This window comes from Neocloeon triangulifer, unplaced genomic scaffold (genome assembly GCF_031216515.1).
Source record: "Neocloeon triangulifer isolate White Clay Creek 2 clone unplaced genomic scaffold, ASM3121651v1 ptg000014l, whole genome shotgun sequence".
In the NCBI taxonomy this organism is placed as follows: Eukaryota; Metazoa; Arthropoda; class Insecta; order Ephemeroptera; family Baetidae; genus Neocloeon; species Neocloeon triangulifer.
In genome coordinates, this window is record NW_026775556.1 from 3,927,557 (window position 1) to 3,953,787 (window position 26,231).

The 26,231-nt window shown below is 40.9% G+C and overlaps 6 protein-coding genes across 15 annotated transcripts in view; 4 read left to right on the plus strand and 2 right to left on the minus strand.

The window, feature by feature from the left end:
- The first annotated feature begins 180 nt into the window (after nt 1-180).
- On the plus strand, nt 181-3,594 carry LOC132200712 (chromosome-associated kinesin KIF4). The gene is made up of 10 exons (XM_059626383.1): nt 181-425; nt 478-672; nt 733-886; nt 937-1,102; nt 1,158-1,369; nt 1,529-1,784; nt 1,884-2,045; nt 2,332-2,514; nt 2,569-3,273; nt 3,329-3,594. The coding sequence occupies exons 1-10, from the start codon at nt 309-311 to the stop codon at nt 3,432-3,434; spliced, it is 2,256 nt and encodes a 751-aa protein (XP_059482366.1). The 5' UTR covers nt 181-308; the 3' UTR covers nt 3,435-3,594.
- On the minus strand, nt 3,568-7,822 carry LOC132200713 (urocanate hydratase-like). The gene is made up of 7 exons (XM_059626384.1): nt 7,595-7,822; nt 6,831-6,961; nt 5,618-6,221; nt 4,950-5,198; nt 4,683-4,894; nt 4,340-4,631; nt 3,568-4,046 (listed from the first exon to the last, which is right to left on the minus strand). The coding sequence occupies exons 1-7, from the start codon at nt 7,718-7,720 to the stop codon at nt 3,627-3,629; spliced, it is 2,034 nt and encodes a 677-aa protein (XP_059482367.1). The 5' UTR covers nt 7,721-7,822; the 3' UTR covers nt 3,568-3,626.
- Nucleotides 7,823-8,239: 417 nt separating this feature from the next.
- On the plus strand, nt 8,240-10,272 carry LOC132201220 (mediator of RNA polymerase II transcription subunit 19). Its single transcript, XM_059627208.1, has 4 exons — nt 8,240-8,579; nt 8,761-8,917; nt 8,977-9,076; nt 9,859-10,272. The coding sequence occupies exons 1-4, from the start codon at nt 8,399-8,401 to the stop codon at nt 10,135-10,137; spliced, it is 717 nt and encodes a 238-aa protein (XP_059483191.1). The 5' UTR covers nt 8,240-8,398; the 3' UTR covers nt 10,138-10,272.
- Nucleotides 10,273-10,754: 482 nt separating this feature from the next.
- LOC132201554 (deoxynucleotidyltransferase terminal-interacting protein 1) lies at nt 10,755-12,436 on the plus strand. The gene is made up of 8 exons (XM_059627786.1): nt 10,755-10,916; nt 10,975-11,160; nt 11,213-11,395; nt 11,467-11,630; nt 11,675-11,869; nt 11,921-12,089; nt 12,144-12,255; nt 12,309-12,436. Exons 1-8 carry the CDS (start codon nt 10,755-10,757, stop codon nt 12,434-12,436), a joined length of 1,299 nt encoding a protein of 432 aa, XP_059483769.1.
- Nucleotides 12,437-12,447: 11 nt separating this feature from the next.
- On the minus strand, nt 12,448-15,862 carry LOC132201219 (X-ray repair cross-complementing protein 5-like). The gene is made up of 15 exons (XM_059627206.1): nt 15,677-15,862; nt 15,491-15,607; nt 15,163-15,431; nt 14,979-15,110; nt 14,811-14,928; nt 14,622-14,762; nt 14,404-14,572; nt 14,062-14,201; nt 13,870-14,007; nt 13,597-13,736; nt 13,273-13,542; nt 13,069-13,223; nt 12,814-13,014; nt 12,635-12,759; nt 12,448-12,578 (listed from the first exon to the last, which is right to left on the minus strand). Exons 1-15 carry the CDS (start codon nt 15,689-15,691, stop codon nt 12,564-12,566), a joined length of 2,145 nt encoding a protein of 714 aa, XP_059483189.1. The 5' UTR covers nt 15,692-15,862; the 3' UTR covers nt 12,448-12,563.
- Nucleotides 15,863-17,854: 1,992 nt separating this feature from the next.
- LOC132201308 (RNA-binding protein Musashi homolog Rbp6) overlaps nt 17,855-26,231 on the plus strand; it is a 205,354-nt gene continuing 196,977 nt past the window's right edge. For 3 of the 10 annotated variants that reach the window (XM_059627368.1, XM_059627372.1, XM_059627378.1), the window contains exons 1-2: nt 17,857-18,366; nt 25,550-25,590. In XM_059627368.1, coding sequence (XP_059483351.1) covers nt 18,302-18,366; nt 25,550-25,590 — 106 coding nt within the window. In that variant the 5' untranslated portion in view covers nt 17,857-18,301. Of the gene's footprint in view, nt 18,367-25,549; nt 25,591-26,231 lie in introns of all 10 variants that reach the window. The other 7 variants (XM_059627367.1, XM_059627377.1, XM_059627370.1 and 4 more) reach the window with 4 other exon arrangements.

Consider the following 26,231-nt stretch of genomic DNA (forward strand, 5'->3'; position numbering starts at 1 on the left):
TATTTTCCAGTCCGCCTTTTCGGCCAAACTGGAAGTATCTGTAAATCTCCATCAGATGGCAGCATCCAAGGCAGCATCTCTGCAACTGTCTGCAACCAACAAGTCTGCAACACTCAACTCGGCCTCAAGTTCCCATGATATGATTGGTCGAGAACGTCCTCTCCCTCCAGCCTCCCCTCCACTGGCGCGTTTTTACAAAACAACAACCCCTTGCAGTTGCAAGGTCGTTAAATTAGTTTTCTGTTTTCTGCCCTGCAATGGAAACATAAACAAAGTTGCAGATTTTGTTTTTCATCATTTCGGACACAATGAACGAATCCCCGGGAGACAGGGCGGTGATCGCCGTCCGGAGCAGGCCGTTGTTCGCAGCCGAGATAGCGCGCCACTGTACTTCGGTCCTACAGTTCCCCGCCGAGGACAGAAATGTAGGTGCCAAAAATTGTGAAAATTTCGTTGACCGGCTCTTAATTTTCGCAGATCGTGATTCTCGGCAAGAATGGATTCGAGTTTGACAAGATCTTGTGCGGGTCGGCGCAGGACGAGGTGTACGAAATGGTTCGGCCGATTCTTCGGCAGGTTTGGGCCGGCTACTCGGCCACCGTCATGGCCTACGGACAGACCGGCGCCGGCAAGACCTACACCATGGGCACGGGTCGCGGGAAGTTCAGCCTTGTAACTAAAATCCAAAAACGTAGCATCAAGCGTGAAAATCTAATTAAATTTTATTTAAAGGAAAGTGAAGGAGTTGTCCCACGAACAGTGCGGGAACTTTTTGAGCTCAACACGGACAACGCTGCTGAGGTTTCTGTCTCCTTCATGGAGGTTTACAACGAGGGCGTGTACGACTTGCTCTCTGCCTTTCCAACCAGAAAAATGCAAGCCAGAGGTAGAATTTTTACATTTTCTAAAGAATTGCAAAACTAAATTTTCATTTAGCCTTCAGAGACCTGGGGCTGCAGGAAATCCCAGTTTTCTCTGTGGAGGACGCCCTTAAAAGGTTGGAGGAGGGCATCGAAGCGCGTAGGGTCAGCGAAACCCTTGGCAACGAAAAGTCCTCCCGCTCTCATGCCATCTTCAGCCTCCACCTTCGTCGTTTCAACAGGTAATGAATTAGAGAATAGTACTGATAATTTACTAATTATTTAATTTTAATGAAGGGAGGAGGAAAGTGAGACAAGGTCGTTGATTCACTTGGTCGACCTGGCAGGATCAGAGGCCGTAGGCAAGGCAGGCAACCAGGGCTCACTGAAACAGGAGGGCATCAGCATCAACCAGGGCTTGCTTGCCCTGAGTAACTGCATTAGGGCTGTCATTCAGAAGAACCAGCATATCCCCGTCAGAAACACTGCCCTCACCAATGTACTCCAAGGTAAATTTTAAAATTTTAAAAACTACTTAAAAAGGTGCAAATATTTCAAGAGAACTATTTCGATGAAATCCTTTTTGGGGATTTTTTTATTTCAAACATTGTTTTCATATTGATATTTTAATTTGTATTCTAATTTGTTTCATAAACTTTCACTTTCAGACACCCTGAAGGGTCAGTGTCTGTTGGCGCTGATTGCCTGTGTGTCTCCATCCAGCAAGGACGAACAAGAAACAGCGCAAACACTCAGGTTTGCGCAGGCCTTCCATAAAATAAAGTCAAGACCCCATATCCAGAAAATAGTGGCCCAGCATGCCAAAAACTTAAACAGGAAGCCCTCAAACCTGGTGACGCCCAGTTTCCAACGCAAACCCTTCTCCTCCATTGGAAACAGCGTCACTTTCCAGCCAAACGTCAGGTTTGTTTCTTATTGTTTAAATAATGGAGTGGTTAATCAAACTTTTACCATAATAATATTCAGATAACTCAGAATTATGACAATTCATTTTTTCTGCAGGGTCTCAAATTACCAGTTTGTCTCACGGAGGACTTTAGGCTCTCCGACTGAATTTTCAGAAAGCTCATTTGCCTCGAGCAAGGCAACAAACATCTCATCTGCCAGCATCTTCTCCCATTTCTCCGAACAAGACTTCAGCGAGCTTGTTTCCAATGCTCTGGGGTAATTATTCATTTATCCCAATAGTATTTAACAGTATCTAAGAAAAGTAAATGATTTTTAGTTATAGTTGAGGATTCGATCCAGATTATTTCATATTTTTATTTGGCCCTTTTGATATAAATTTTCATTACAAATGATTATGAACTAAAGATTGTTTCATATATTTAAAAAATTACAATTCATGATTTAAATGGGATTTTGTGCAGAAACTATTTCTAAATTACAAGACAACACATTTTTTTTATAGTTAAACGTGCTTAATCTAAGTAGCATTTTGATTCAACAGGGAGAGGATGGAGATTTTGAAAAAGGAGACTGAAGCTTTGGTCAACAAGAAGATAGAGGATGCCTTGAAAAACATTGGAGCGCAAGTCCAACCTGCAAATGCAAACCCTGAAGACAACTCGCTTGTATCAGAAAATGAAATTTCTATCGCTGACATTTCCCATTCAACTGCCATTTCTGTCAAGTAAATAATTTTATTCAAAATTTCCCTTTAAAATTAAAATTCTAAACATTGCAGTAAAGAGGATTTTGCTGGCTGTTCAACCCCCAAAAAGACTGAAACTTTGCAGACTTCCCCTCAATGCGACACAAACAAGAGCACTGTTTTTGTAAATGATCTCATCCCCATCACCCCCTACACCACCACCACCACCATCCTTCCTTTGGAACCTTGCAGCCCTGCAGTGCAGCCTCCAGTCAAGCTGAGGCGCTCACTCCGACTCAGCTGCATGGCTGTTCCTGTTTTCCATCCAGAAGTTGGGGAAGAGGAGCGGCTGGAGAAACGGAAGCTGCGACGCTCCATTCGCCTGAGCTGCATGGATCTTCCCGAATTCCTTCGAACCAAAGATGAAGAACCTGAGAGGAAACGCAGGTGCTCTGTTGCCACAATTCCCGTTTCGGACATCAATTCTGAAGCCCACGAGGAACCCTTGAGGAAGGTGAGAAGATCAGCTAGACTTTCTGTCTTGCCCCAAAAGGGATTCTGCTGTACCGAGGAGCAGCAGGGCACCTGTCAGGAAGCACCCAAGCCTAGGAAGCAGCGCAAATCAATTGGCCCGGAAGTGCTTGAGGAAATACTTTTTACTGAAAGCCCCTCGGCAGGGTCTGCCCAGGAGAAGCACCTCCGGCGCATGCTGGGGCTTCTCAACACCGAGAATACAAAGGTCATCCAACAGCTGCCCACCGTCGGCCCAAAAACTGGTTACGTCATCTACAGCTACAGGTTAAAAAAAATATCTTTTATAAAAATTGTTTCCTTATATACATTATTTTTTCAGGCAAATCCACGGCAACTACCAGACTTTTGATGACCTGAAAAAGGTGCCAGGACTCTCAGCTAATTTCTTGAAGCGCTTCTTCAAGGCCAACAACATCAAGGTCTGACATTTAAATAATTATCTTTTATACCAAAGTGTACAAATTTTCCCTCCCGTGAATGATATTCATTCAACTGTACATTTTTTGAACCTAATTTTATTGCAACTGATTGTAAAATAAACAAAGTTCTTGACATTCCTCGTGATGTAAAATAACTTTTATTAAATTTTTTAAAATCCGGTTACAAATTTTTAAAATCTACTGTACGAGTTTGTCAAGAAGGCTGTCATCAAGGACAGTGTGCGGCAGGGTGATTGCGAGTCTGGGGTCAGCGGAAGCGGCCCTGTTGATGGCCAGACGCGCGTTCTCGTTTCCAGCCCAGCACCTTCGAGCGACGCCGTTGTTGACATCAAAAGGCAGCAACGTTCGAGCCCGCTCGAAGGCCTCGTCTGAGCCATCCAGCAAGAGGCCAAAGCCACCATTAATGACCTCGCCCCATCCAACGCCGCCGCCATGATGTAGTGCCACCCATGTGGCGCCGCGGAAGGCGCCGCCAACAAAGTTGTGCACCGCCATGTCCGCACACACGCTCGACCCATCGGTTATATTTGACGTCTCGCGGTATGGACTGTCTGTTCCGCTCACGTCGTGGTGGTCGCGGCTTATCACCACCTCACCCTGTAAATCAAGTTCAAAAACGTCACCGCAAGCAAATATTTTTAATTTTCAGTTTTTCTCCAACATGATTTTTCTCTACAAAACTATATTTTAGGGAAGTTTTAAAAAATTTTGAGGCATTTTTAATATCATTTAATTGAATTTGAATGGGAATAAAATTGCATTTTTTTTTAAATTAAAAATCAATTTTTATTTTTAGATGATCATATTCAATCAGTATAAAGTATTAATTTAGAATTAATTTGAAGAGACCGGAAATTATACGCTTTTTAAAGTATTTATTTTCTTCTCACCTTGATCCGTCCGTCCCTGATAGCCTGGTTGAAGGCGACGGCAGTGTCTGCGCGACCTTTGGCGTCTGCATATAAAATCCTGGCCTGCGAGCCGACAACCAGGGCGTGACCTTCCGCCTCCCTAATCCACATCAGGTTGTCGCGCAATTGCGCGGCCACTGGCTCGTCCTTCTCTTTTTTTAAAGCAGCTTCCATGATTCGAGCTGCGATCAGGTCGGTCTCGCGCAGATCCTCAGGGTCTCCCGAGCAGCACACCCAGCGGAAGGGCCCAAAACCCAACGAAAACACATCCCTGATCAAATAAGTGTTGCTCAGGTCATAGTATAAAAAAAATGTTGCTCACCCCATGATGTGCTGGACGTAGGAGGGGTACCTGAAGGTGCCGTCAGGACCGTCGACAGGCGCGCCTGCCCTGCTGGCCTCCAGCAGAAAGGCGTTGCCGTAGTCCCAGAAGTGAAGGGCAGCGTTTTGGGCCAGGTGGTTGATGGCCGCCACCTGACGCCGCAGCGACTCCTCCACCAGGCCTTTGAAGGCATCAGGGTCCTCCACCAGCAGCTGAAAAAATATGCTGTTATTAAAAAAATATCAGAGTACACTTCAAATATTGAACCTTCTTAGCTTCGGCGTGCGGCAGTTGGACGGGCCAGTACCCACCGCCAAAAGGGTCGTGCAGGGACGTTTGGTCGGAGCCAAGTTCAGCAAGGATCTCTCCGGTCCGGCGGTGCTCGTCAGCCAGGCGCTCCCACAGTGACACCGCGTTGCCTAAGTAGCCAATGCTGACGGCCCTTTTCTCTGCCTTGGCCTTCCTGATTTTCTCAACTAATAGGTCCAGATCCTCCTCCACCTCCGTTAGCCAACCCTGAGCAAACAATTTTTGTATTATTGTGTTTTATTTAAGTAAAAGTGGATAGTTTTGATAGAATATTATAAAACAAAAAAATATAACCCAAAATTTATAAAAATATTTAAATGTAAATTATTAAATATTTTATTTGATTTTATTTTACAAAAAACTATTGACTATTAATTGTTTTTGCTATGAGGTGTAAGGCAAAATCAAAATCATTATTTGAATCAATTTATTAATCAATATTTTTCATGGAAACAATAAGTGAAAAATTATTCAAATTAATTTTTATTGAATTTTATATAATAATATATTATTTAATTTTAAAAACAAACATTAAAAATTTCATTATTAAATTATTTTTATAATTTTTACAGCTAATGTTATTCTGATAAAGAGAAATTTGCACGCATATTATATATTCTGCAAACCTGAGCGTGTCTCTTATTGAGAGCGACAGGGTCGACTTCGGCGACCACCCCGACGCAGCCGGCAATGACTGCAGCCTTGGCCTGTGCACCGCTCATGCCACCAAGGCCTGAGGTGACGTAAACGACACCCTCGAGGGTGTCTCTGTGCAGGTATTTGCGAGCCGCGTTGACCACAGTGATGGTGGTGCCGTGGACGATACCCTGAGGGCCGATGTAGCAGAAGCTGCCAGCGGTCATTTGGCCAAACTGCGTGACCCCCAGGGCAAAAAGGTCATCGTACTGAGCGCGCGAGTGTCCCGCTGATGGCACCACCAGGCCGTTGGTGATGACCGCCCTGGGGCTCAGGGTGGAGCCCGCTGCACTCGGGAATAGACCCATCGGATGGCCTGAGTACAGCGACAGGGTCTGGTCGTCGCCCATCTGACACAGGTAGCCGCAAAGGATGCGGAACTGCGCCCAGTTGGACAGCACTTGGCCGTTGCCGCCGTACGTGACCAGCTCCTCAGGGTACTGCGCCACCTGTGGGTCCAGGTTGTTCATCACCATCAGCAGCAGAGCCGCGCCAGCCTTTGTGCGCGCCGGGTACTCCCAAATTGGGTATGCCCTGCACATTTGGTTTGAAAGGGATGAAAAATAGTGATATACTTGTATTTTAAATTTGTGTATGACAAAAATTTTAAATTTTCAAATGAGTAATAATTCCAAAATTTTTTTTTAGTATTTTGTATTTTTCCAACTTTATTTAATAATAATTTTTATTCAAAACACAAATCATATTTATCAATATTTTAAGTGGCAGATTTTTTTATTAATTAATTTTCGTTAATTTTACAACCATAAAGATTTTTAAATTTGGTAAAAATTAAATTAAATTTTGTGGCAATGAATTTTTAGGAAATTTTGATTTAATACATGTACCATTTTTTAAATGACCGATACAGAGGACTGCAGAGGACGTCACCGATTAGATTTCAAGTAGTCGGTGCTTTCAGTATTATGTCCAACTTGGTTAAAGAGATACATGAGAAGATATTTTATCATTAATAAAAACAAAAATACTTTTCGATGGTAAAAAAATTCAATTAAATTTCTTACTAAAAAAAGGAAATTTTTATTGCAAAAAGAGACTATCATAACTATAGCGCATTTGAAAAATAAAAAATACAAATCATCAGTTTTGGATAAAAATTTTTTTTTAATAAAAAGCTCTGACCTGAGAGGGAGGGTGGGGCGGAAGCGGTACATGTAGATGTGGCCGAACTGCTGTAGCTCATCGTAAAACTCGATGGCTAACTCGGCGTGGAGCCGCGCTGGAAAGTATCGCAGGGCATTCTTCAGCGCCAGCTTGAAATTCAGATACAGCATATTCATATTACTACTTTTTTTGGCATTGAAAGCGACCCGCAGTATTAAAATGCCTCGCAGGTTGCATACTCATCCATTCTTAACTTTAAGGAGGTGCTTTTAAAAATAAAAATTTAAATACGTCTCATCTTCGTCGTTTACATTCTTAATGCGCAGGGGAAAGCAGGTTTTTATTTTTACGATCACCTGAAGTGACCTTCTCAGGTCGCAGTGTGACGCAGTACGAATGACAAGCATACAGCATTTTATATGAGAAGAGGCGAAAATATTTTCTAGAATAATAAAGGGCTCCAAGAATGTATGCGTTTATTCAAGGAATTGAAACATAAGAAAATATTACATTTCAAACTAACTTTTCTGGAGAATGGTATTTTTTTAGATTTATTTCCACATTTGGGCAACTAGTTCTAGGGCAGGTCGACAGTACTGACTTTTGATTTTTCTTTGTTTTATCATGTCCTGAGGATGAATAGAACTTTTCAATATAAACGTTGGGCTTTTCAAATAAAGAATTTAAGCGAATTTATATAATTTTTTCAAAACCCTGTAAAGGTAAGCAATATGAAAATGCAATATACATTTTAAATCACATTTTATTACATAATTATGTACCTTTTTTTGATTTGCATTGAGGGTGTGTTTTCTGTTAGGTGCGTGCGGCAGGTTGGGGTCCCGAGGGCGGAAGGGTGGCAGGGGGTCCAGGGGCAGGCCCCTGCTAAGTTCTTCCAGGGTAGCCATCGTGGTGTTGCAGGTCGCTTGCGTCTCGTCAAAGACACTGACTTGCGGGGGCCCAACCGCGCGCCTTTTATTACTTTCCTCTCTCTGCCCCGGCGAGTAAAGAAAACGGCAGGCAAGAGAAGGCGCCTTGGAGATGCGTTTTGATCGTCAAAACGAGATTTTCATGCATATAAAGCAATCATTTTATTATTGCACCCCCCCCCCCCCTCATAATTTGCACTATCCATTTGCTATATAGTTCCCATAATATAGAAAAAAGTTGTTTATTCACAGCAACAATGGAATTTTTACATATAATGTATTCTGTTTTTATTTTTTATAATTCAACAATCAATTATGGAAATAATGATTTACGTTATACATTACTTTTTAATTTTATTTTATTTTCACAATATATTTATCATACAACACACGATTCATAAATTATATCCACGTACGTTTGCGTACGTTGAAGATTATGTACCTCAGGTTTTGGTTCTAGTACGCCATTTCAACCACCAGTTGGCGCCAGCGACATCGGCCATCAGCCTGAAAACAAGTAAAGCAGCAGTGGGAAGGGGAAACTCGATGGACGAGACGATTGACTTGTCGAGTGTGATTCCGTGTTTGTTTTCGTCCGAGCCCTGCAACTCTTGAGCATTTTCCTCCGGCCGAGCGGGACGTGTCCGGGACGGCAGGATGATGAACGACCAGTTCCGCAAAGTGGAGCCGTACTCGCCCAAGTCGTCGCCGCGGGGCTCGCGGTCACCCGTGGTGTCGCGCCAGGACTCGACGGGAACCCTCAAAACCACCATTTCCCTTGGCAAGAACCCTTCCATCGTCCACAGTGGTCCCTTCTACCTGATGAAGGAGCCCCCGGGTGAGCACCAACCTGAAATAATTCCACCCTGACACCCTTTTGGTTCGCAGGAGAGCCAAAATTCTGGTGGCCTCTTTGTTTTCAATTATAATATGTCACTCCCCTTTCTTTCAAAACTTCCCATTTTCTCACTGATAAATTTAAGATTGTTTATTCAAACGACGAATTTCTCTTTGTGCAGGAGAAAGTGACATTACGGGGGCGACCAACTTGATGGCCCATTACGGACTGGAACATTCGTACAGCAAATTCAGCGGCAAGAAGCTCAAGGAATCTCTTTCGTCATTCCTGCCTGGCCTTCCTGGGATGATTGACACCCCTGGCAGTGCAGACAACAGGTTGGCTATTGAAACTCTAAAAGTTTGTAATCCGAAATTAAAATTTCAAATGTTTGCAGTTCGCTCAGGTCGTTAATAGAAAAGCCTCCGATTGGCGGCAAGGAACTTCTTCCTCTCACAAGTGTGCAACTTGCTGGATTCAGGCTGCATCCTGGACCGGTAATTTTTTTAACCATTATTTTTAGAGCCAGCTCTACAGTTTTCTTCAAAATTGTTATGAAACGAATGTCAAATATTTTCAAAGAATGTTTTTGTGAATTTTTTGGCATTACTTAATATTTATAATGGTTTTTATTGATTGAAGCCTTTAACCAGTAGGTTAAATTTGAAAATAAGTTTGAGAGTTTATTCATAATATATTTATACTATTTCGTTTTCTGAACAGAATGAAGTGAACAGCCATTTTTATTGGATTTAACTGACGCACAATGGAAATTTATGTTTGATACAAAAGAATGAGTGGATTCTCAACATTAAAATTTAATAACCAATTAAATATTTAATTTTCGGACAAGGAAATATCCAATGTAAAATATTTACACATAATTATTGCCTCTAGGGGTTAAATTAGCCAAAGCTTATGTAAATTTACAAAAGTTTTTTTTTTAATTTCTGCACTGAAATTATTGTGATTAAATTATCACTTTCACTTTATCGATGACTGGAATACTTGTATTTTTTGAAAAAACCAACAAACATTCTCTAGAGATTGAAGTTTGCAAGTTTCTTGCTTTATTTTTGTTTTCTTTTAGTTTGTACATAATTTAAGATTTTTTTCTACAAATTTATTCTCCATTAAAATGCATTGAAAATTTTGCTACATCTTAGATCAAATTAATGCATGAAAGTATAAAATTAAAATAAAACTTGAAACATTAGTTGAAAATATTGCAGAGCAATTTCGCAAGTAGAATTTAATGTATAATTTTTAATTTTTTCAGTTGCCAGAGCAGTATCGGTCTATGTACCAGGCTCCAGCAAAGAAGCACAAGTCAAAACACAAGAAGCACAAGCACAAGGCAGGGGATACGCCAAGCCAAGAGCCGAGTCTGACCGAGACAGCGCAGGAGACCCACGAGAAGAAGCACAAGAAGCAGAAGCGCCACGACGAGGACAAGGAGCGCAAGAAGCGGAAAAAGGAAAAGAAACGCAAGAAGCAAAAGCACAGCCCCGAGCATCCCTCCTCCGCCCCCCAGACCCAGATGCACTCCTCTGTCTGAGTCAAAGACTATCAATTAAGTTTAAATCTGTGAAATTGCAAATGGACAGGAAAAACAAATTTTGTGTGTGCAAATTGTTGTTTTAGCCTTATAATATTTATTACTGATATTATATTAAATTCTAATTGAACACAAGTGATGAATTTCAATTTAGATAATTGGATACCCTTTTTTTCTAACATTAAGATTTTTAATTCCTTGTGAAGCAATAATTAAAAAAAAAATATTTCAAAACACTTGTTCATAAATGATTGCATATAAGAAAGCATAAGAAAACGAAGAAAAAAAATACGTTTTTTAAACTTATGATACATGGAAGGGGTGAGCTAGGGGTGGTCATAGCGGCCAGAAACTGGTTTCTTCAGACGTTGGTGAGCCAGTGGTGAATGTGAATACCCCTTATTTGGCAACGACCATCTGCTCATCTGCTGCATTTTGATTTCCCTCTGCAAACAAGCACTACCTACACATTTTAAAAATCATATCTCAACCGTCTCTTCACAATTGGGTTTTGCTTCATTATTTCTAATTTTTTTAAAGTTTACTTAAAGAATTTTCGCATCCTTATCCATCTTGAATAATTAAGAACATTTTTATAAGTAATTTTGAATCTGAAGATGGTAGTTGAGAAACAGACTTTGTCAAGCAGCCAGAATTATTGCCCCCATCAAAGCCAACGAAGTGTCCAGGCCAATTCATCGCAGCAACAGCAACTTCCAAATTACCACAACTCGCAGCAGTTTCGACTCAACCCTCCGCAACCCCAGATTGTTGAATGGGTATTTATTTTTAAAAATATAATTCTTTTCAAAAAACTTAAATTATTGAACATTGAAGAAAAACACATTCAACATGAGGAAGGAGAACCTGAAGAACATGCCGACATGCAAGTTAAACAAAAATATCGCCAGCATAGCGAGCAAAGAATCGGCGCTGGTCGCCAAGTCGCTCAATTTGCTGCGACAAAATTTGCAGCCGGCTATAAATAAAGAGCTGCAATTAGTCATCTCCAGTTACATACAAGTTTGATCTACAATTTACATTTTTATATGAAATTTGAGAACAAAATTTTCAGAAATTTTTTGAACCGGCTGTAGAGAATTTGAAAAACAATTTCGGACCTCAATGTGTTTCTGAAGAGAACGTGAAAAAAGTTTGCCGATCAATTTTGGAGGACGCGAAACAGATGTACCTACCAGCGCAGCAAACGACAGTCTCTACTGGGGCGCCTGGGTATAGCGACTCAGAAAACAGTCAAGTAATATACTTATTGAAAGATTAACTCCAATGAAATCAATTCGCAAATTATATCATTGCATTAAATTTCAGAATCGAGTGAAAAGTGAAAATGAGGATATTCAAAGTGCGTCAAAGAAAAAGGTGAGGAGCGCACCTGTGCCCCGCATTCCCAAGGCAGACAACATTCGGCGGGAGGCGCCAAAATGGGACCCCGAGCGAATCAACAAGGAGACCCTCTTTGTCATGGGCTCCAGGTTAGAATTAAATTGCATGGAAAATTTTAAAACGAAAATTTCAGGGCAAACAAAGCAATGGGTTTTGGTCCAACGCGAGGCCGGCTGTACATAAAGCACCCTGAGCTGTTCAGGTACTCCGGTGACCAGGAGGACAAAGAGTGGCTGGTACGGCACAGCCTGATGCCACCGACCGGACAGAAGGCCTACATTATGATAATTCAGGACATCGTTGAACTTGCAAACTCTGAGGAATACAGGTTTTTAATTTTTTTTATGTTTAGTTGAAAATATTAATTATTTTTAAATAGGGAATCACCGAACTTGATGCTGCAAGAGCTTAAGGGTTTTGAGGCGCCCGATTCCATGCTGCAGAAGGTCAAAAGCTTCATGCAACACATGAGGACTGACCTGCCAGGTGGGCACAGGAGATACAAAAGGCCCACAGTCCAGCATGCACCCTTCCAACAACCACAGCAGGCAAAGAAAATTAAACATGGGTTGAGGCAAATTTAAATCAATTTCATGTTTCAGGTGCCTGAAATGCAAAACTATCTGAACTTCACTGAAGACAACAGAGTGGTTCTCTCAAACCAGCAGGCCTCAACAGTGGACTCGTCCTACTTTTCACAAGCTCAAAGATCAGGTAATTTAAAAGAGAAGTTATTTTTGCCTCTAAAACATTACCAAAATCTTCAGAATGCAACTTGACTGGGCAAATGTATCAAAATGCCCTGTATGTGGTGCCACAAGCCTTGCAGATGCATAGCCAGATGCCTAATTACTCTGTCGTGTGGAGTACTGACCAAGCTAACCAACAAACCTGAACTATATGTTCTAATTTTAATACAAACTGGTTTTTTCAATATAAAATTTTGGTTTAATTTATAATTAAATACTTAATGCATGTATATTTAAACACCTCTAAGGAACTCTGTGGTTTTTCCTGCAAATTCACATATCATCCAACTGAAAATAAAAGAGGAATTGTAAATTTGATTTCAATATATCTTGAGTTTAAATACCAAGCTGTCAATGTCCATTTTCTGCGACTCCTTGTCTGGAGGGGGTTCAGAAAGGAACTTGTTAGCCTCGACTCGGCTCATTTTTGCTTCTGGATTCTCCTCCGTGGTGATTGGTCCAAGGTTATCTGAATTTTCAATCAACAACAAAATTCCAATTTAAAAAGGAAATAAAACAATACCATCCATGATTTTAAGCCAAAGACCCAACTGGCCTCTTTCCGAGAGTTCGTTCCTGAATTCGGCCAGCCAGTCATTGTAGAGGGCAGGGTTGTCCTTTACACAGGTCTGGCGCATGACTCTGATGGCGGTCAAAGGTTTGTGCAGGTCGTGCTGCGAACGCACGGCTAATTGTAGGACAATGATCTGGCACTGACGGCAAACTGCAGAAAATAAATTAGAGTACATTTAGATGATGAAAAATGATCAACTCAAACCTTCATCAAGGGGAACGCCTTGTTGGATGAGGGCATGAAAGTCTTCGGCAGGGGTGATTGAGCCGACCTGAACGATTCGAACAGGTTTCGCCTGAGGAGCAATGGGAACCACAGCATCCAGATCCCCTTGCGAGTCTTCATCCAAAATTTGATCCCTAATTATCAATTGTAAAATTTTTAATCAAAATTTAGTTTGAAACAGACCTTGGCGCAGTAGGCACAGACGGTCTTGGCACCCTGACCTTTGCAAGGCTTTTCCTCACATCTGCAACTTTGAAAACTTGGGCCAATTGGGCGTCCATGTCTTCGGCAGCCTGCAAAATGGACTCGGAGGTCTCAAGAAGGGACACAATCAGTTTCGAAGGCGGCTCCACAGGTTTGTCTGCGTGCCTGGCCCTGTGGATGACCAGTCCATTTGTGTAGATCTTGACAGGATTTGGAATGCTCCTGGGTTGAAACAGTTCACTCTCATCTCTAGAAATTAAAAACCTTATAGCTTTGAGTTGAATAATTGAATAGTGAACTCACGGGCCAGCCTGCATGAGGTCCATTTTGTCTACTAACTCTCTGAGCACTTCGAGTTGCTCCTCTGAAGACTTCTGCTTTGTTCTTGGAAACTTGTAGTCGATGACGTCCTCGGCAAAGGGCAGTTCCACACTGATTAGTCTCTAATGAAGAATTTATTAAAATTAACAACGCAAACACGACAGAACTCTACAACAACAACAAAAAAAATACAAATAAAACTCACTTAAAAAAACAACTTAATAAAGTTTATTAAAGCGATGGCATTTTTCATACCTCATCACCAGGGACAATTCTTGGTGTCAGGGCGGCCAGGGTAAGTTTGCCATTATTCATGACGACCCTCCTAGCAATGGCTACCCTGCCCAGCTGGTGCATCTCATTTACGAGCGCCTTGAAGGCAACTACAGAAGCCTGGAAAATAATGTTGATTTAAAGGGAAAATTATAGAATTTTTAAGGTTCATACTTTGTCCTCCTGGACTGGGAAAATGTTTACAGTGGTTGCACCAACATACATGATAGGGCTGATTGTCTTCTGCTTGCAGAAGCCCAGGATTTTTAGACAGGGCAACCCAGACTTGTATTCCATGGCTGATTTATCCTCCTCTGCAATAGTTTGGTAAAAATTATCAAAATTGATGTAACGTTATTTGATGAAAAATGTGTTGAAACTTTTAGAATACAATAATTTCTTCATTTTACAATTAGATGCATCAGTGATATAATTTTATTTTTTTGCGAAATAATTCAAAATTGGTTCTTCCGTATTTAATTTTTTTTAATCAAATGCACTTGCAATAATTATTACCTGAAAAGGGAATGATGGAGGTGCCAAATTTGAAGCCCTTGATAACCTCCTCTTCTTCGACCATCTTTCTCTTTCCACCCTTGGTTGTGTACACGCGGTCGTACCCCGTTTTCTTGGCAATGTCAGCCGTGTTGCACACTTTGAAGTCCAGCCGACTCTCCTCGCACACCTGTTTGCAAGCGTTAAAACCAAAGCTGACCAAAATTCACTTGTCATACTTCATTGTAGTACTGCACTTTGATTTTGAGATGGGTTCCCAACTCGAGCAGCACTTTGGAATTCCTCGGCACCACTTTCTTGCTAGTGAAACTATTTAAGTTCATCATGGCCTCATCAAAGGTCCAGTAAATTCCAGAATTCTATTATAAATTGAAATTATTATTTAAAGAGATTAATTAATTTGTTACATATTTGAAAAGCAGGCGGAGTGCAGTTTGGGAATCAAATTCATCAGGACAATCCTGGAAATATTCCAAGTTTTCTTCCCTTTCCAGTTCCTCAACCCGCAGACCGATATCATGGCCACTAAATTTTGAATTGCGATTAAAATAAAGCACAATTTAAGCAAAATTTACATGACAAAGAGTGAGCAGTTGATTCCCTTGACTTGCTTTAGGGGCTTGGTGAGCGATCTTGTTTCATCTTTGCTACAGATGCCCTCCAAGTTTGTGACCAAAATGATTTTCACGCTCTCGAAAGCTTTGACCCTAAAATTTAAAACTTATAAGCAAAAGTAAAATAAGACCAGCATCGAATTACGGCTGGGCTTTGGCTTTTTTGCTCTTGGTATCAGGGTGCTGGTCCATTTCTTTCTTAAGGATGGTCAGGGCGACGCAAAGGGCACCGAGAAACTCTTGCTGAAGGTCTGTAGAGGTTGTCGAGTCCACCACATCCATCATTTTCAACTTGTCAAACTCGAAATCGCACTGGTAGTGCATGTTCGGGAAATCGTCCTCGCTAGCAGGGTGGTCAGTCTCCTCTGTGGCGAACTTTAGAAGACCTACTTGGTCTTTGGGCTCAAACAAAACCTATTAAATTGAGAAGTGATAAAACGTACTTTCGAAGAAAAACAAATTAAGCAAAAAACCTTGTTAAAGATGATTTTGTTGATGCACCGTTTTTGCTTCTCGAGGACCATCTCACCATCCGGCAACACATCTTTCGATCCTCTGCCGACGTCCCACAGCACAAAGACAAGATTCGGCTGATGAAATTGGAAAGATAAAGTTTGATATGTAAATTTGGAACACACAAGGGCAGAGATCGGCCTCACCTTTTTCCGGCTCATTTTAAATGAGGTAGTGTAAATTTACGGCAGCATTAATTTACAAAGCGTTCGGTTTTAATTATTTGGGTCTCAACTCCTTGTGACAAGCCTTATGTAAGTGCAAAAATTGCGTAAATTAAATGAAAAATCGAGGGGAAACCGGTGTCACTTACTGTGCAATGCTTGTTTTGATGAGAGTGCGAATTTTGGCCGGCAGGTGGCAAGAGCTGTGAGAAGTTGAATGGGAATGTGCGGGAAGGGAATGTGGCGCGATTTGCATTATGTGGGCCATGCCGGAACATGAATTATTAATTATAAATGAATTATTTATGAGGATAAATCGAATATTAAGCTCTTTATGCTGAAATCAATCAAAGATTTCCAAACAAAGGACTTGAGAATTCTTTAGATTCATACAAAAACTTTCAAAACTTTATTTAATGTAAAATTCTTAAAAAATTATTAATTATTAGAAATTAGAGTTTAAATGTTAAATGTATCTATTTTTAAAATAGTTTTTACTGTTTATAGTTTATAAAAATTTATGCGATACGCAAATGATAATTTGGATAATTTTAATAAAAAAAAAAATTTGCAAAAATTGGGTGCAAAATATAATTTAGCTAATTTAAGTCCTTCTGTGTATAAGAGAATAAAGTTTGAAAAGGGTTTATATGCGTTATAATAAAAGATGAAAAATGGAATGACTTGGAGCGTGTGTGAGAGATACAATTACACATATCTCGCAGAGAGTTAGAGAGGGTGAAGTTAGCAGGGATAATCTGCGCGCTGGTGAAAAAAGGGAAAATCCGGCAGAGCGGCGGCCACTTCCGGGCCCAGACCCACCGCAACGCTCGGCGGTGCGCCACCCCGCTTTCCACCCCCGCCCGCGCTTCTCTCGCTGGCAGCCGGAAAGCGGCAGCCGGCTTCCGCGATTCCTTACCTCTCGCTTATCTGGGGGTGCATCTCCCCTCGCTCCCTCGAAAGCAAGGGATGCTCCGCCACGAGATCGATCAGTGCGCACCGATCGACGTCACGCGTGACGTCAGCGCCCGCTTTGAGGGGAGCGCACGGATTGCGTCCAATCACGGGGGCCGGCGCGCGGACGTCCATCAGGGAAGCGCGCGCAACTTTGAACGCCCCATCGCTCCGCCTCGCCCTGCTAGCACTTGAACGGAGATGCGCCGATGCATTTTCCAAACTTCCGTCTAAGTATTTCAAAATCTGCCCAACAACCGATAGAAATTATTTCACAATTGATTGTCTGACTTGTTTGGAGAAAAATAAATTGAATTGAATAGAAAAAGGAATTTACAACATTAGCACGCTTTCGATCTTTAAACAGAAAATTAATATTTTGCAGAATATCTAACAATGAAAATTGGAATTTTTCAAGTACATAATTAAAATAAAGACAAATTAACATACAAAGGTGAAATTCCAATTTTTTAACACAAATTTTATTTTAATATTGTGTAATATTGAGAGAAAAAAAGTGATTGAAGAAAATAAACCAATATTTCACCTGTATGAAAACTTTCGCTAATGATTATATTATTTAAAAAGTAAAGCAGTAAAAAAATTATCATGTTTTCAAAATATGACACCAACAGTTTTGATCATGAATCGATTGTCATGACCTCGGCTTTCCATTGATGATAATTGACAAATAATTTATTTATAGATGGTCATGGGGTACCGTTTTGGAACAATTTAATGGCTTTATTTCTCTTACCATGATAGCTTTCCAAAATTATTACTTGATGAACTTGATGTTACTACAATATATCACAAACACAAGCTTTCCAATTAGTATACGCTATTTGCTTATTTTGATAGCCTTAAGTCCTAATTTATCCGCAATTTATGAAACCGCAGGATTAAAAATTCAGTTTTCAAAAGCGAATTCCAATGTTACTTGTAAATACATACATATTTTGATAGTTTAAGTGAAGCTCTTTCCAACGGTGCGCCTGCTCTAAAAAAATATATTTTTTTTTTTTTTTGATAAAATTTTTGGAAATCCGGGCTTGTGCGCATCTCCGTGCAAGTGGCGGGTCGGCCCTTGCATGGCCTGCGAGAGTCTGCAACCCGGCGGGCCGACGGAAGAGGGGCACCGCGCGCGCGAGAGAGCGATTCCCTCTCTCTGGTCGCGGGTTTCGGCGTGGAGCCTCCCCTACGCCGGTGAGTGGAAGGCACACCGCGCGCGCCGCCGGTCTTTGTCAGTCCTGTGTTGGTACTGTGCCCAGCAGCAGCCGCCGCACCACTCCGCGAGATCGAGACCAAGAGAGAGAAAGAGAGAGGAAAGAAAAGTAGCCCTTGTCGCTGGCCATATAGTTTGTCTGCAGTCAGCAGGTCGCACCGAGGTCCGCGAGTGCGTGTGTCTATAGTCTCCGTGCAGTGTCCGAGGGACATCACGTGCGTCACGCCGCCACCTTTTTTACTCGTAGTGGGTAGTTGGGTCGCCGGGTGGTCACCCTCAGCAGCCCTCTGAAACGAACGAGACACGCCGAGCACAACAACAACACCCAACGCAGGCAACGCAACTAAGACGCGCCGTCGTTTGTCCGTCGTTTGGCTTCAAACTTTTCCATAATTGCTACACCAGAGGAACTTTTTTACTTGTTAGTGATGGAGGCACAATCTCAAGATAGTGTCGCTGCGGGCTCCCCTGCCGAAGTCCCCAACGACCCAGGGTGAGTTTCAGTCAAAATTTTATTTTATTAAAAAAAAAATGAAAAAAAATTATTCGCAAGAAATTAAAATTTTCTGTTTTTTAGTTTCTTGACAATTATGTTATATTGTTGGTTGTGTGAAATAATTGGGGGTGGGGGCGATAAATCTCATTAAAATTTAACCCCGTGTCCGCTTGGAGATAAGGTTGGCGCGCGCCGATCGAAATGTTTAATGAGTTGTGCACCTGCTCTCTCACGCGCCGCCACCGCGCTACCCGCGCTTTAATGAGAGTGGAAATAGAATGGAGTGTCTAAAATAAAAGCACCAATCGAGTCAGAAATAAAGTGTCTCTCAATGTAAATAGACGCATCGCAGATTTCGTGAATCGCAGCGAAATAATAACACCGGCGCAGCGTGTGAGAAAAAAGCGCCGGTGTGAGAGAGAGAAAAAAAACGTACAGTTACGTCTTGAAGCATTGTCCTCCGCTTTTGCACGCCGAATTCGCGTCGGAATTTTATTTCGGAGCTTGTACGTTTGCGGAAAAGAAGCAGCCGGTGTTGTATTTGTTATTGACTTTGGAAAAATACACAAACGACTGGCTGCTGCGGGTCTGGCAAAATAAAACTTGCGCTGCCGTGCACGGAGAGGGCAAACATAATTTGCATTCAACATTTTTCAAGTTTGCTTGTTGCTGTAGTGAAAAGTCATGAAAATTACTCCCGAGTTTTAAGCAAACAGACAAACATTGCAATTGGGAAGGAAAGAAATTTCCTTAAAACAATGAAAATTTTTAATTAAAAAATTAAATTATTCATTTTCAAAAAGGAGATGTTAATAAATTTCACAAAAAGAAGTATAAACACAGATTCCGTCAGGGCGAATTGACCCATAAATTAGGCGCGGTAATAAATTGGCGGCGCGACAAGCAATACACGAAATAAAGACGGAGGTTGAAGACAAATTACCCGAGACAAGTTAGTCCTCTCTCTATATATTTAATGCATTATAAATTAGTCGTTTCCCAATTTGCTGCTTTTGTGCGGAACAAGGTGCGTGCGAATATTCAGTGTGGGCACATTTGCACATCAAGAGCGGCGCTGAATAATGCATGGAAAATGAATTTCCAGCGTCGGACGCACGCCGAGGGAGAGAAAGAACGAGGAGCCGCGCTCTAAAAATAATAACAAGAGTGATATCACGCGCTCGCTCGCTGTCCGTCCGTGCGCTCCTTGGGTGCACTGCACACACACACATGCTCCTGCTAAAATTACACTTTATTTTGGTTGCTGGAGAGAGAGCGCGAGCGTCTCGCCGAGACTCAAAAATTAGAGAGAAGCCGCACAAGAGGTAACGCGCGCGGCTCAGACTTTTCCTTCAATCGCAGTTTAAGCTGTCTGTCTTCAAACTCGACTTTTTGCTCTCGGTTGACGGCGATTAACACCCGACAGTCGCCACATTCAAAATGTAAAAAAGTTGAAACCTTTGACTGAAGTGCAGCCTCTATGACAGGTAGAATTAAATATATTAAAAGATGGAAAAGAAATTTGAGAAGAAATTAAGTTGTATTAAAGTTTATTGAAAAATTATTTTGGCAGATTTTTCTCAAAACTTTTTGTTGGGAAGGTAAATAATTATACTATAAAACTGCTAAAATTTGCTATCCAGGATTAAATTGTGAAGGAAAATTAATTTTAATATGAAAGTTAAACTTGTTTTTAATAATTAAAAATTGGTTAAGAAATTCTTCTCCCCGTAAAACGTAAACAGAGAAACTGAAATTTTTTACACTTCAAGTGTATTTTATTTTTAATTTTCATCGATACGAGTTTCACTTCTTTTTTCTGGAAGTTATAAAAAATGTCACAAACGAGTTACGTGCTGTTGTTCGTTTTTATAGCCCGGAGCGCACTGAACTGGTCAATCAGAGTCAATTTGGTACACAACAGTCTCTCGCAAATTGCCACGTGTGCATTTGTGTAGGTGGTCGTGCGAAAGGAAAATTGCATTTGCTGAAATAAGGGCAAATTCGTTCTCTCTCCGATTTGAATATCAATCAGAGGTTTATTTATTATATTATGTATGTTTCAAGCCGCGTGCTGAACGACAGAGTGAGAGAGAGAGAGACGTGTGTAATTCAATCAAATCGCGGACCGTTTTCTATGTGAACGCGAATGGGGCGGCCTGTAAACATTTTATTGGCCTGTTAGAAATGATTGGCTGGCTGTTTGCGCCGCCAGACAATTTGCTTCTTGCAACCTCAGCGCTTTTTTTTCACCGTCGCCGCACAAGAAATTGAAACTTTTTGGAACCTAAGATTTCGAATTTTGAGCGTCTCTTAAAATCGAAGCTTGCTGCTCTGTGAAGAAAAGTAAAAAATAAGAACGAGATTTTTTCGTCTTCATTAATGGCACAGTCATGCTTGCAAGTCGTGCTTTCGCATTCTCCACACACCGGCCTTGAACTTGCTTGCTTTTTTCTGCGATACATACAAGAAGAAGAGTTTGGCGAAATATATAGACGCGCACGAAAGAATGGAACGAGGGCTCGGGGAATCGGGAGGAGTAAATGAGAAACGCATCCGCGACTGCAGCCAGCGACTGGATGAAAAGGCAATTCCAGTTGTGCCGGCCGGCTGTGCGGCTATATTTAGGATTTAAGTCAAAGATTTATTCGAGTGTGTTGGTTTATATAATAGGGGCTTATCGCTGTGTGCTGGCCGAATGCCTGCGCGCAACCCCTTTGCCACCCCAGCTGGCACTGGACACGCCACTCGAGTGCGCGGTTCAAACGGATGATCCACGCACTGTCATCATTCCCAAAACCAAGTTAAAAAATACAATATTTGAGAACTGATAAAAAAAAACTGTTTTCATCAATAGGCGTTGGCCAAGAGACTTCATAACCAATTCTAATTATAAAAAAATTAAATTCAGTAATCAAAAAATAATTTATTAAAAACATTCTACATTTTTATATTTTTAACAGACAAGATTCTCAATAATCATAATAAGTACCTTTTTGAGTTTCTTTAGTAAAATTGAATTATGAATTTATATGAAAATATGAAGTTCGCTGGAATCGAGGTCATTATGCTGCTGTGCGTATGGTATATTAATTGGTGATGCGTGGGTGGTGCTACCAAGATTAATGAAATGGGCATCATTTTTCATGTGTTTGCCGGGAATGGGCGGCCCTGTGCGCGTTACAATACATTGACGTGCGGTGGCTGCTGCTGGCGGGCCTTTAAAATTCTATAGCTCAACCCTTTTCAACTACTATTACTAATACATAGGGCCACTCAATATGAAACCCATATTGCAGTGTGCCGCCCCGCTCTCGTCGTGCGGCCAACAGTATTGATTGAGAGAGAGAGAGAGAGAGAGAGAGAGCACGGCTCCATCCACTCTTTTTAATATTCCCCATTCATAGCCAACGATTTTTTTTTGCGCGTGTGTGATTTCTGGGACGTTGCGATCTGCAGATCAAAGCTTGAATTTTATACAGTTTTCGGCTAATACTCAAAGGACGCTATTTCTTGATTAAAAATTCCAGTGATAATTTTTGTGTTTAGTCTCAAAAAAGGCTCTTGAAATCTCATTAGCGTAATTGGATTAAAAAAATTCGTTGCGACTTTTTAATTTGACGCGAGGCCAAAAAAGGGGACGTTTTTCGGCTCAAGTGACGAAAGGCGCTTCGATCCGCGAGTGAAAAACCGGCGTTTGAGACAAATCCCTTCTGCCCGCATCGGATAGGGAGGCTGCACCCCATGCCGAGGGAAGCAAACTGCAGCTCTAGCAAGAGAGAGAAAAATTACAGCGAAATAATATTCCGCCTTGGTCGTCGTCGTGTGTCGGTTGGAAATAATGTTGGGATTCGAAAAGCGGTGCTCGCGCGCGTTATCGATTTTGGCGGCCGCGCGGCACTGCCACACAGAGAGAGCCCTGCTTTTGTTCCGCGTTTCGCCGAGAAAGGATTCTAATTATCTTCGGGGACGAACGTGTCTTTTCATCAACCACCCTTTGTTCCGACCAACAGACTTGAGCAACATTAACATGCGCGCCGTGCATGTTTTTCAAGCAAATTTTTTCTTACTCCCATGTCTTTCATCTTCCAATATGCCTACCAATTCTCAAATATTGAAAATTAATCTCAACAAAAGAAAGTTCTTGTTCTGGTTGACAATATATTTTTTCTTGCGTTTTTCAGTCTAAATTAATAATTAAATGGGATTTTTATAGTTTAAATAAAATTCAAAAATTTATAACAAGTAAATTCATCCAGGATAGGTTGTGCAATAATTTGCTAGTCAAATTTCTACAGGAATAAGATAGTAAGTACAGAAATTGCCTTCAATATTTAATTATGCAAAATTATTTAATTCATATTTAATATTGAAGTTAAATTAATTTAATTGGTGTATCACAAGGAAAATATATCAAGATATCCAAGTATTAAAAAATTATCACATTTTTTACAAGCAAAAACGTTGATTGAAGTTAAAATTTTAAATAAATATTTTGTGATACTTATGAGGTCCAAGCGTGTTTGTTTTGGAATAATTTATTGCTTTCAGAGAATTAGGCTGTGGCGTGCGTGTGATTAATTTTCTACGGGGGCGTCTGTACAGAGCGCAAAATCCGGGAGAGAAACTGAGAAAAAAAAACTATTTTGCGTTAGAAAGAAACACCTCGCGCTGCGTGATAAAATTAAACTGTGCTCCGCAGGATGGAAATAAATGGCTAATTTTTGAAAGGGAAAAAAATAAGCTACGGTTTATTTATTTTATTTGCCCAACAACAACACATCAATATCCAGCCAATTTAACAAATCAAGTGGCCAGTCTGGAAAATAAAAAGTTTAAAATTTGATTCAATTTGATCATTGTATAAAAGTTTAAATTTATTTTTCTTTGATACACCTGTTTTTTTTTTTTTTTTTTGGTGTGTTTTCATAAAAGGATTAAGCCCCCATGGTAATTTCCGTGTGACGCGGCAAGGCGCTTCCGTTTTTGTGCCAGCTTTAGCATAGAGGGAGATGATGAACGCGCCATTTTCTTGCCAAATGTCACAGGCGAAAAGTGCGACCTTTCCGCTGGCCGCAGCCAAGCCTATCCGCTTTAATTTGAATTTGCCAAACAGCAGCACTTTCTCCAGGGAATAATCCTATCCGGCTGAGAAATATCACGAGTAAATTGATTTATTTTTAAATCCAAGAGCACAAGGGGGAGAAGAGAAGAGGGTCTTGTACAAAAGCAGCCGTCCGTCTGTCGGCCCGCATGCATTAAGTAAGAAGCGCTCGTGAGAAATTTAAAATTATTGCAGTGTGTCCGAATTGTGATGTGGGCTCCGTAGCACCACACCTGCCACTCAAGGGAGTCATTTGCGCACTCCTTCGGGCTTTGTAACTTTCTTATGGTGTGCTACAAGAATTTGCATATTGTCTTAACGAAGGGTGCAAATTTGTTTGTTGGGAACTGATGTACAGATTTGAAGGCGAAAATAAAGTTTGCCAATTGCGAGCCCAGAACGAGCTGCGTGCGGTGAGACTCGCGGCCCTGAGAGACAATCGATAAATTTGTCCCAGCATGGTGCGTTTTGCAAACAAAGTGTGCGCCTCTCTCATTTGCATTCCCGCCAATCGCTGCACTTCGCCAAATTTTATTTTTGCCTAACATTGATTGAAAACTTTTATCCATTAAAACTGATAACTATAGTTGCAAAAATAATTAATAACTTGCTTCATATTATAGTGAAAAATAATCAAATTTATAATTTTTGTTGCATTCATGAACGCTAGATTGTTTTGCCATTTTTAATACAATTTATAGAAAGGGGAAAAGTTTTAAATCATTAAGGTGCATAACATTAAATTTTAATAGGGTAAAACGAGTTTATATGGAATATAACTTAAATTTTCAGCTCAATGAGGAATTCTTGTAATGTAACGCAGTGAGCCTCAGTTGAAGTAGTTTTTGTTCTTATCACGTACATAGCACAAATTCTGCCACAGGTAGGCTTGCAGAGGGTGGTAAACTGTTCCTCTTAGGCAGGTTTCCAACGCGTTCGAAAGGTAATTCCAGGGCTCGACGATCCTGTTTGAAAAAGAATCTTTGGCACACTCGCTCCGAACTTAATTATTTCTAAATTGCATCCTGTTTAATTTTTGCTTTGAAATAAAATAAAATCCTGAAAATTGTTGAAGGATGAAAATCGACGTTATTTACTGAAATTCATACTGTGAAGCCTTTTAACGGAATCTGAGAAGATTGTCGTTGGACAAGGAGCTTCATTCAAATCCCTGGAGTGCGCTAAATTTTTGAGCAAACAAGGTGTCGCGCGATGAAATACAGCTGGTTGCCTTGGTGATTAATGAACAATTAGCCACGACGAGCGTGCGTATATTTATTTACATTCTCCAGTGCAGAAGCAATAACGGTCGTGTCTCTCTGGCTGCTCCTCGCGAAATATATTCCATTTAGTGAAATGTATATTACGCGCCGAGAGAGTTGCAGCTCTTAAGACTTTTAAAGCCCATAAAAATGTAAACCCTCTTCTCTCTGCAAAATGTGCCGTGCCTACCTGCGAGAAAGAGAGAGAGAGAGAGAGCCATATTATTTTGACTTGCAAGTTTAGTGCTGCTCTGTTGGAAATAATACGCTGTTCTTCACCGTGTGTGTGTTTTATTAATGCACTTGCCGGCGCGAAAAGGAGAGCAACTAAAATCGTCCATAATTTGAAGTTAAAAGCTGCACATTATGCACAACAGAGTGCAGTTTCTTGAGAGTCAAACAACTTCTTTTAATTCACCCTTAAAAATCCATAAAATCGCGTTGTTAGCTCCGAGTATTCTCCTCTTTCGTTTTACAGCCAGGCGAATTCTCTCTCGTCGCGCACCGCGTTTTATGGCTCCGCGCGCGGCAAACTCACTTAAACACGATTCGTCATTAAATTTTCTTAATGAGAATGCAAGGCTGCACGCGAGAGTAAAAAAGAGCCACTTCTCCCAAACTCGGACCCTCTTTTCCCACCGGCTCTAAAATTTTACGATCATCTGCCGAAAAATTTATACCAAAACTTTTTTCTAATTTCAAGTGGGCGGAAAAAGATTGCATGGTTTAACGCTAGACAATTAAGATATCAATCTGTGCGAGTGATAAAATCTGTCACTGAAACTGACGTGCTGGTTTTTTTCTTGTGTTGCAGGAAGATGTTCATCGGGGGTCTCAGCTGGCAGACTAGTCCAGGTAAGAAAAATATTTTCGATATTGGCACCGCGCGCTCCGCATCGGATGGATTTGCCTGTTTTGGTATTAAAATGAGCTCGACGGCGGTCGGTATTGAAAAGTGAGCGCCCAGATATTGCCTCGAGAGGACCTCTGGCAAATATCACACACTCTCCGCCCGCCCAAGTTTTGGCAAACGCGCTCCAATATCGCACCGCCCGCCCGATTCAATCTCGAACAAACATTCTCCACGCGCGGGAGAAACTGGATTTCTGGCACTGTGCGTCAAATAAAAAGAGAACACGCGAATTCCAATAATCTCATTCGCTCCGCGCGAAATTTCGATTGAAAAGCAAACACCATTTATTTGTAAATTTCCAAAAAAAAAGTGACAGTAATTACATGCAGTCAATATTTTATTTTTATTATTCATAATATAGCTCTCTTTATAGAAGAGCAGTAAGCTGACTAAAAACGTTGAAAAATTCGGTCTTATGTGCGGGAAAATAAAATTTGACCTTTTACCTATATATGAATATTTTAAATTGAAATTTGCTTTAAAATTTGTGAACTAAAAATATTTAAAGTTAAAAAGATAGAGAGAAACCATGCCGATTGTTCTGCTTTTATTAAAATTTTGAATTCCTTTAAATTTTTGTACC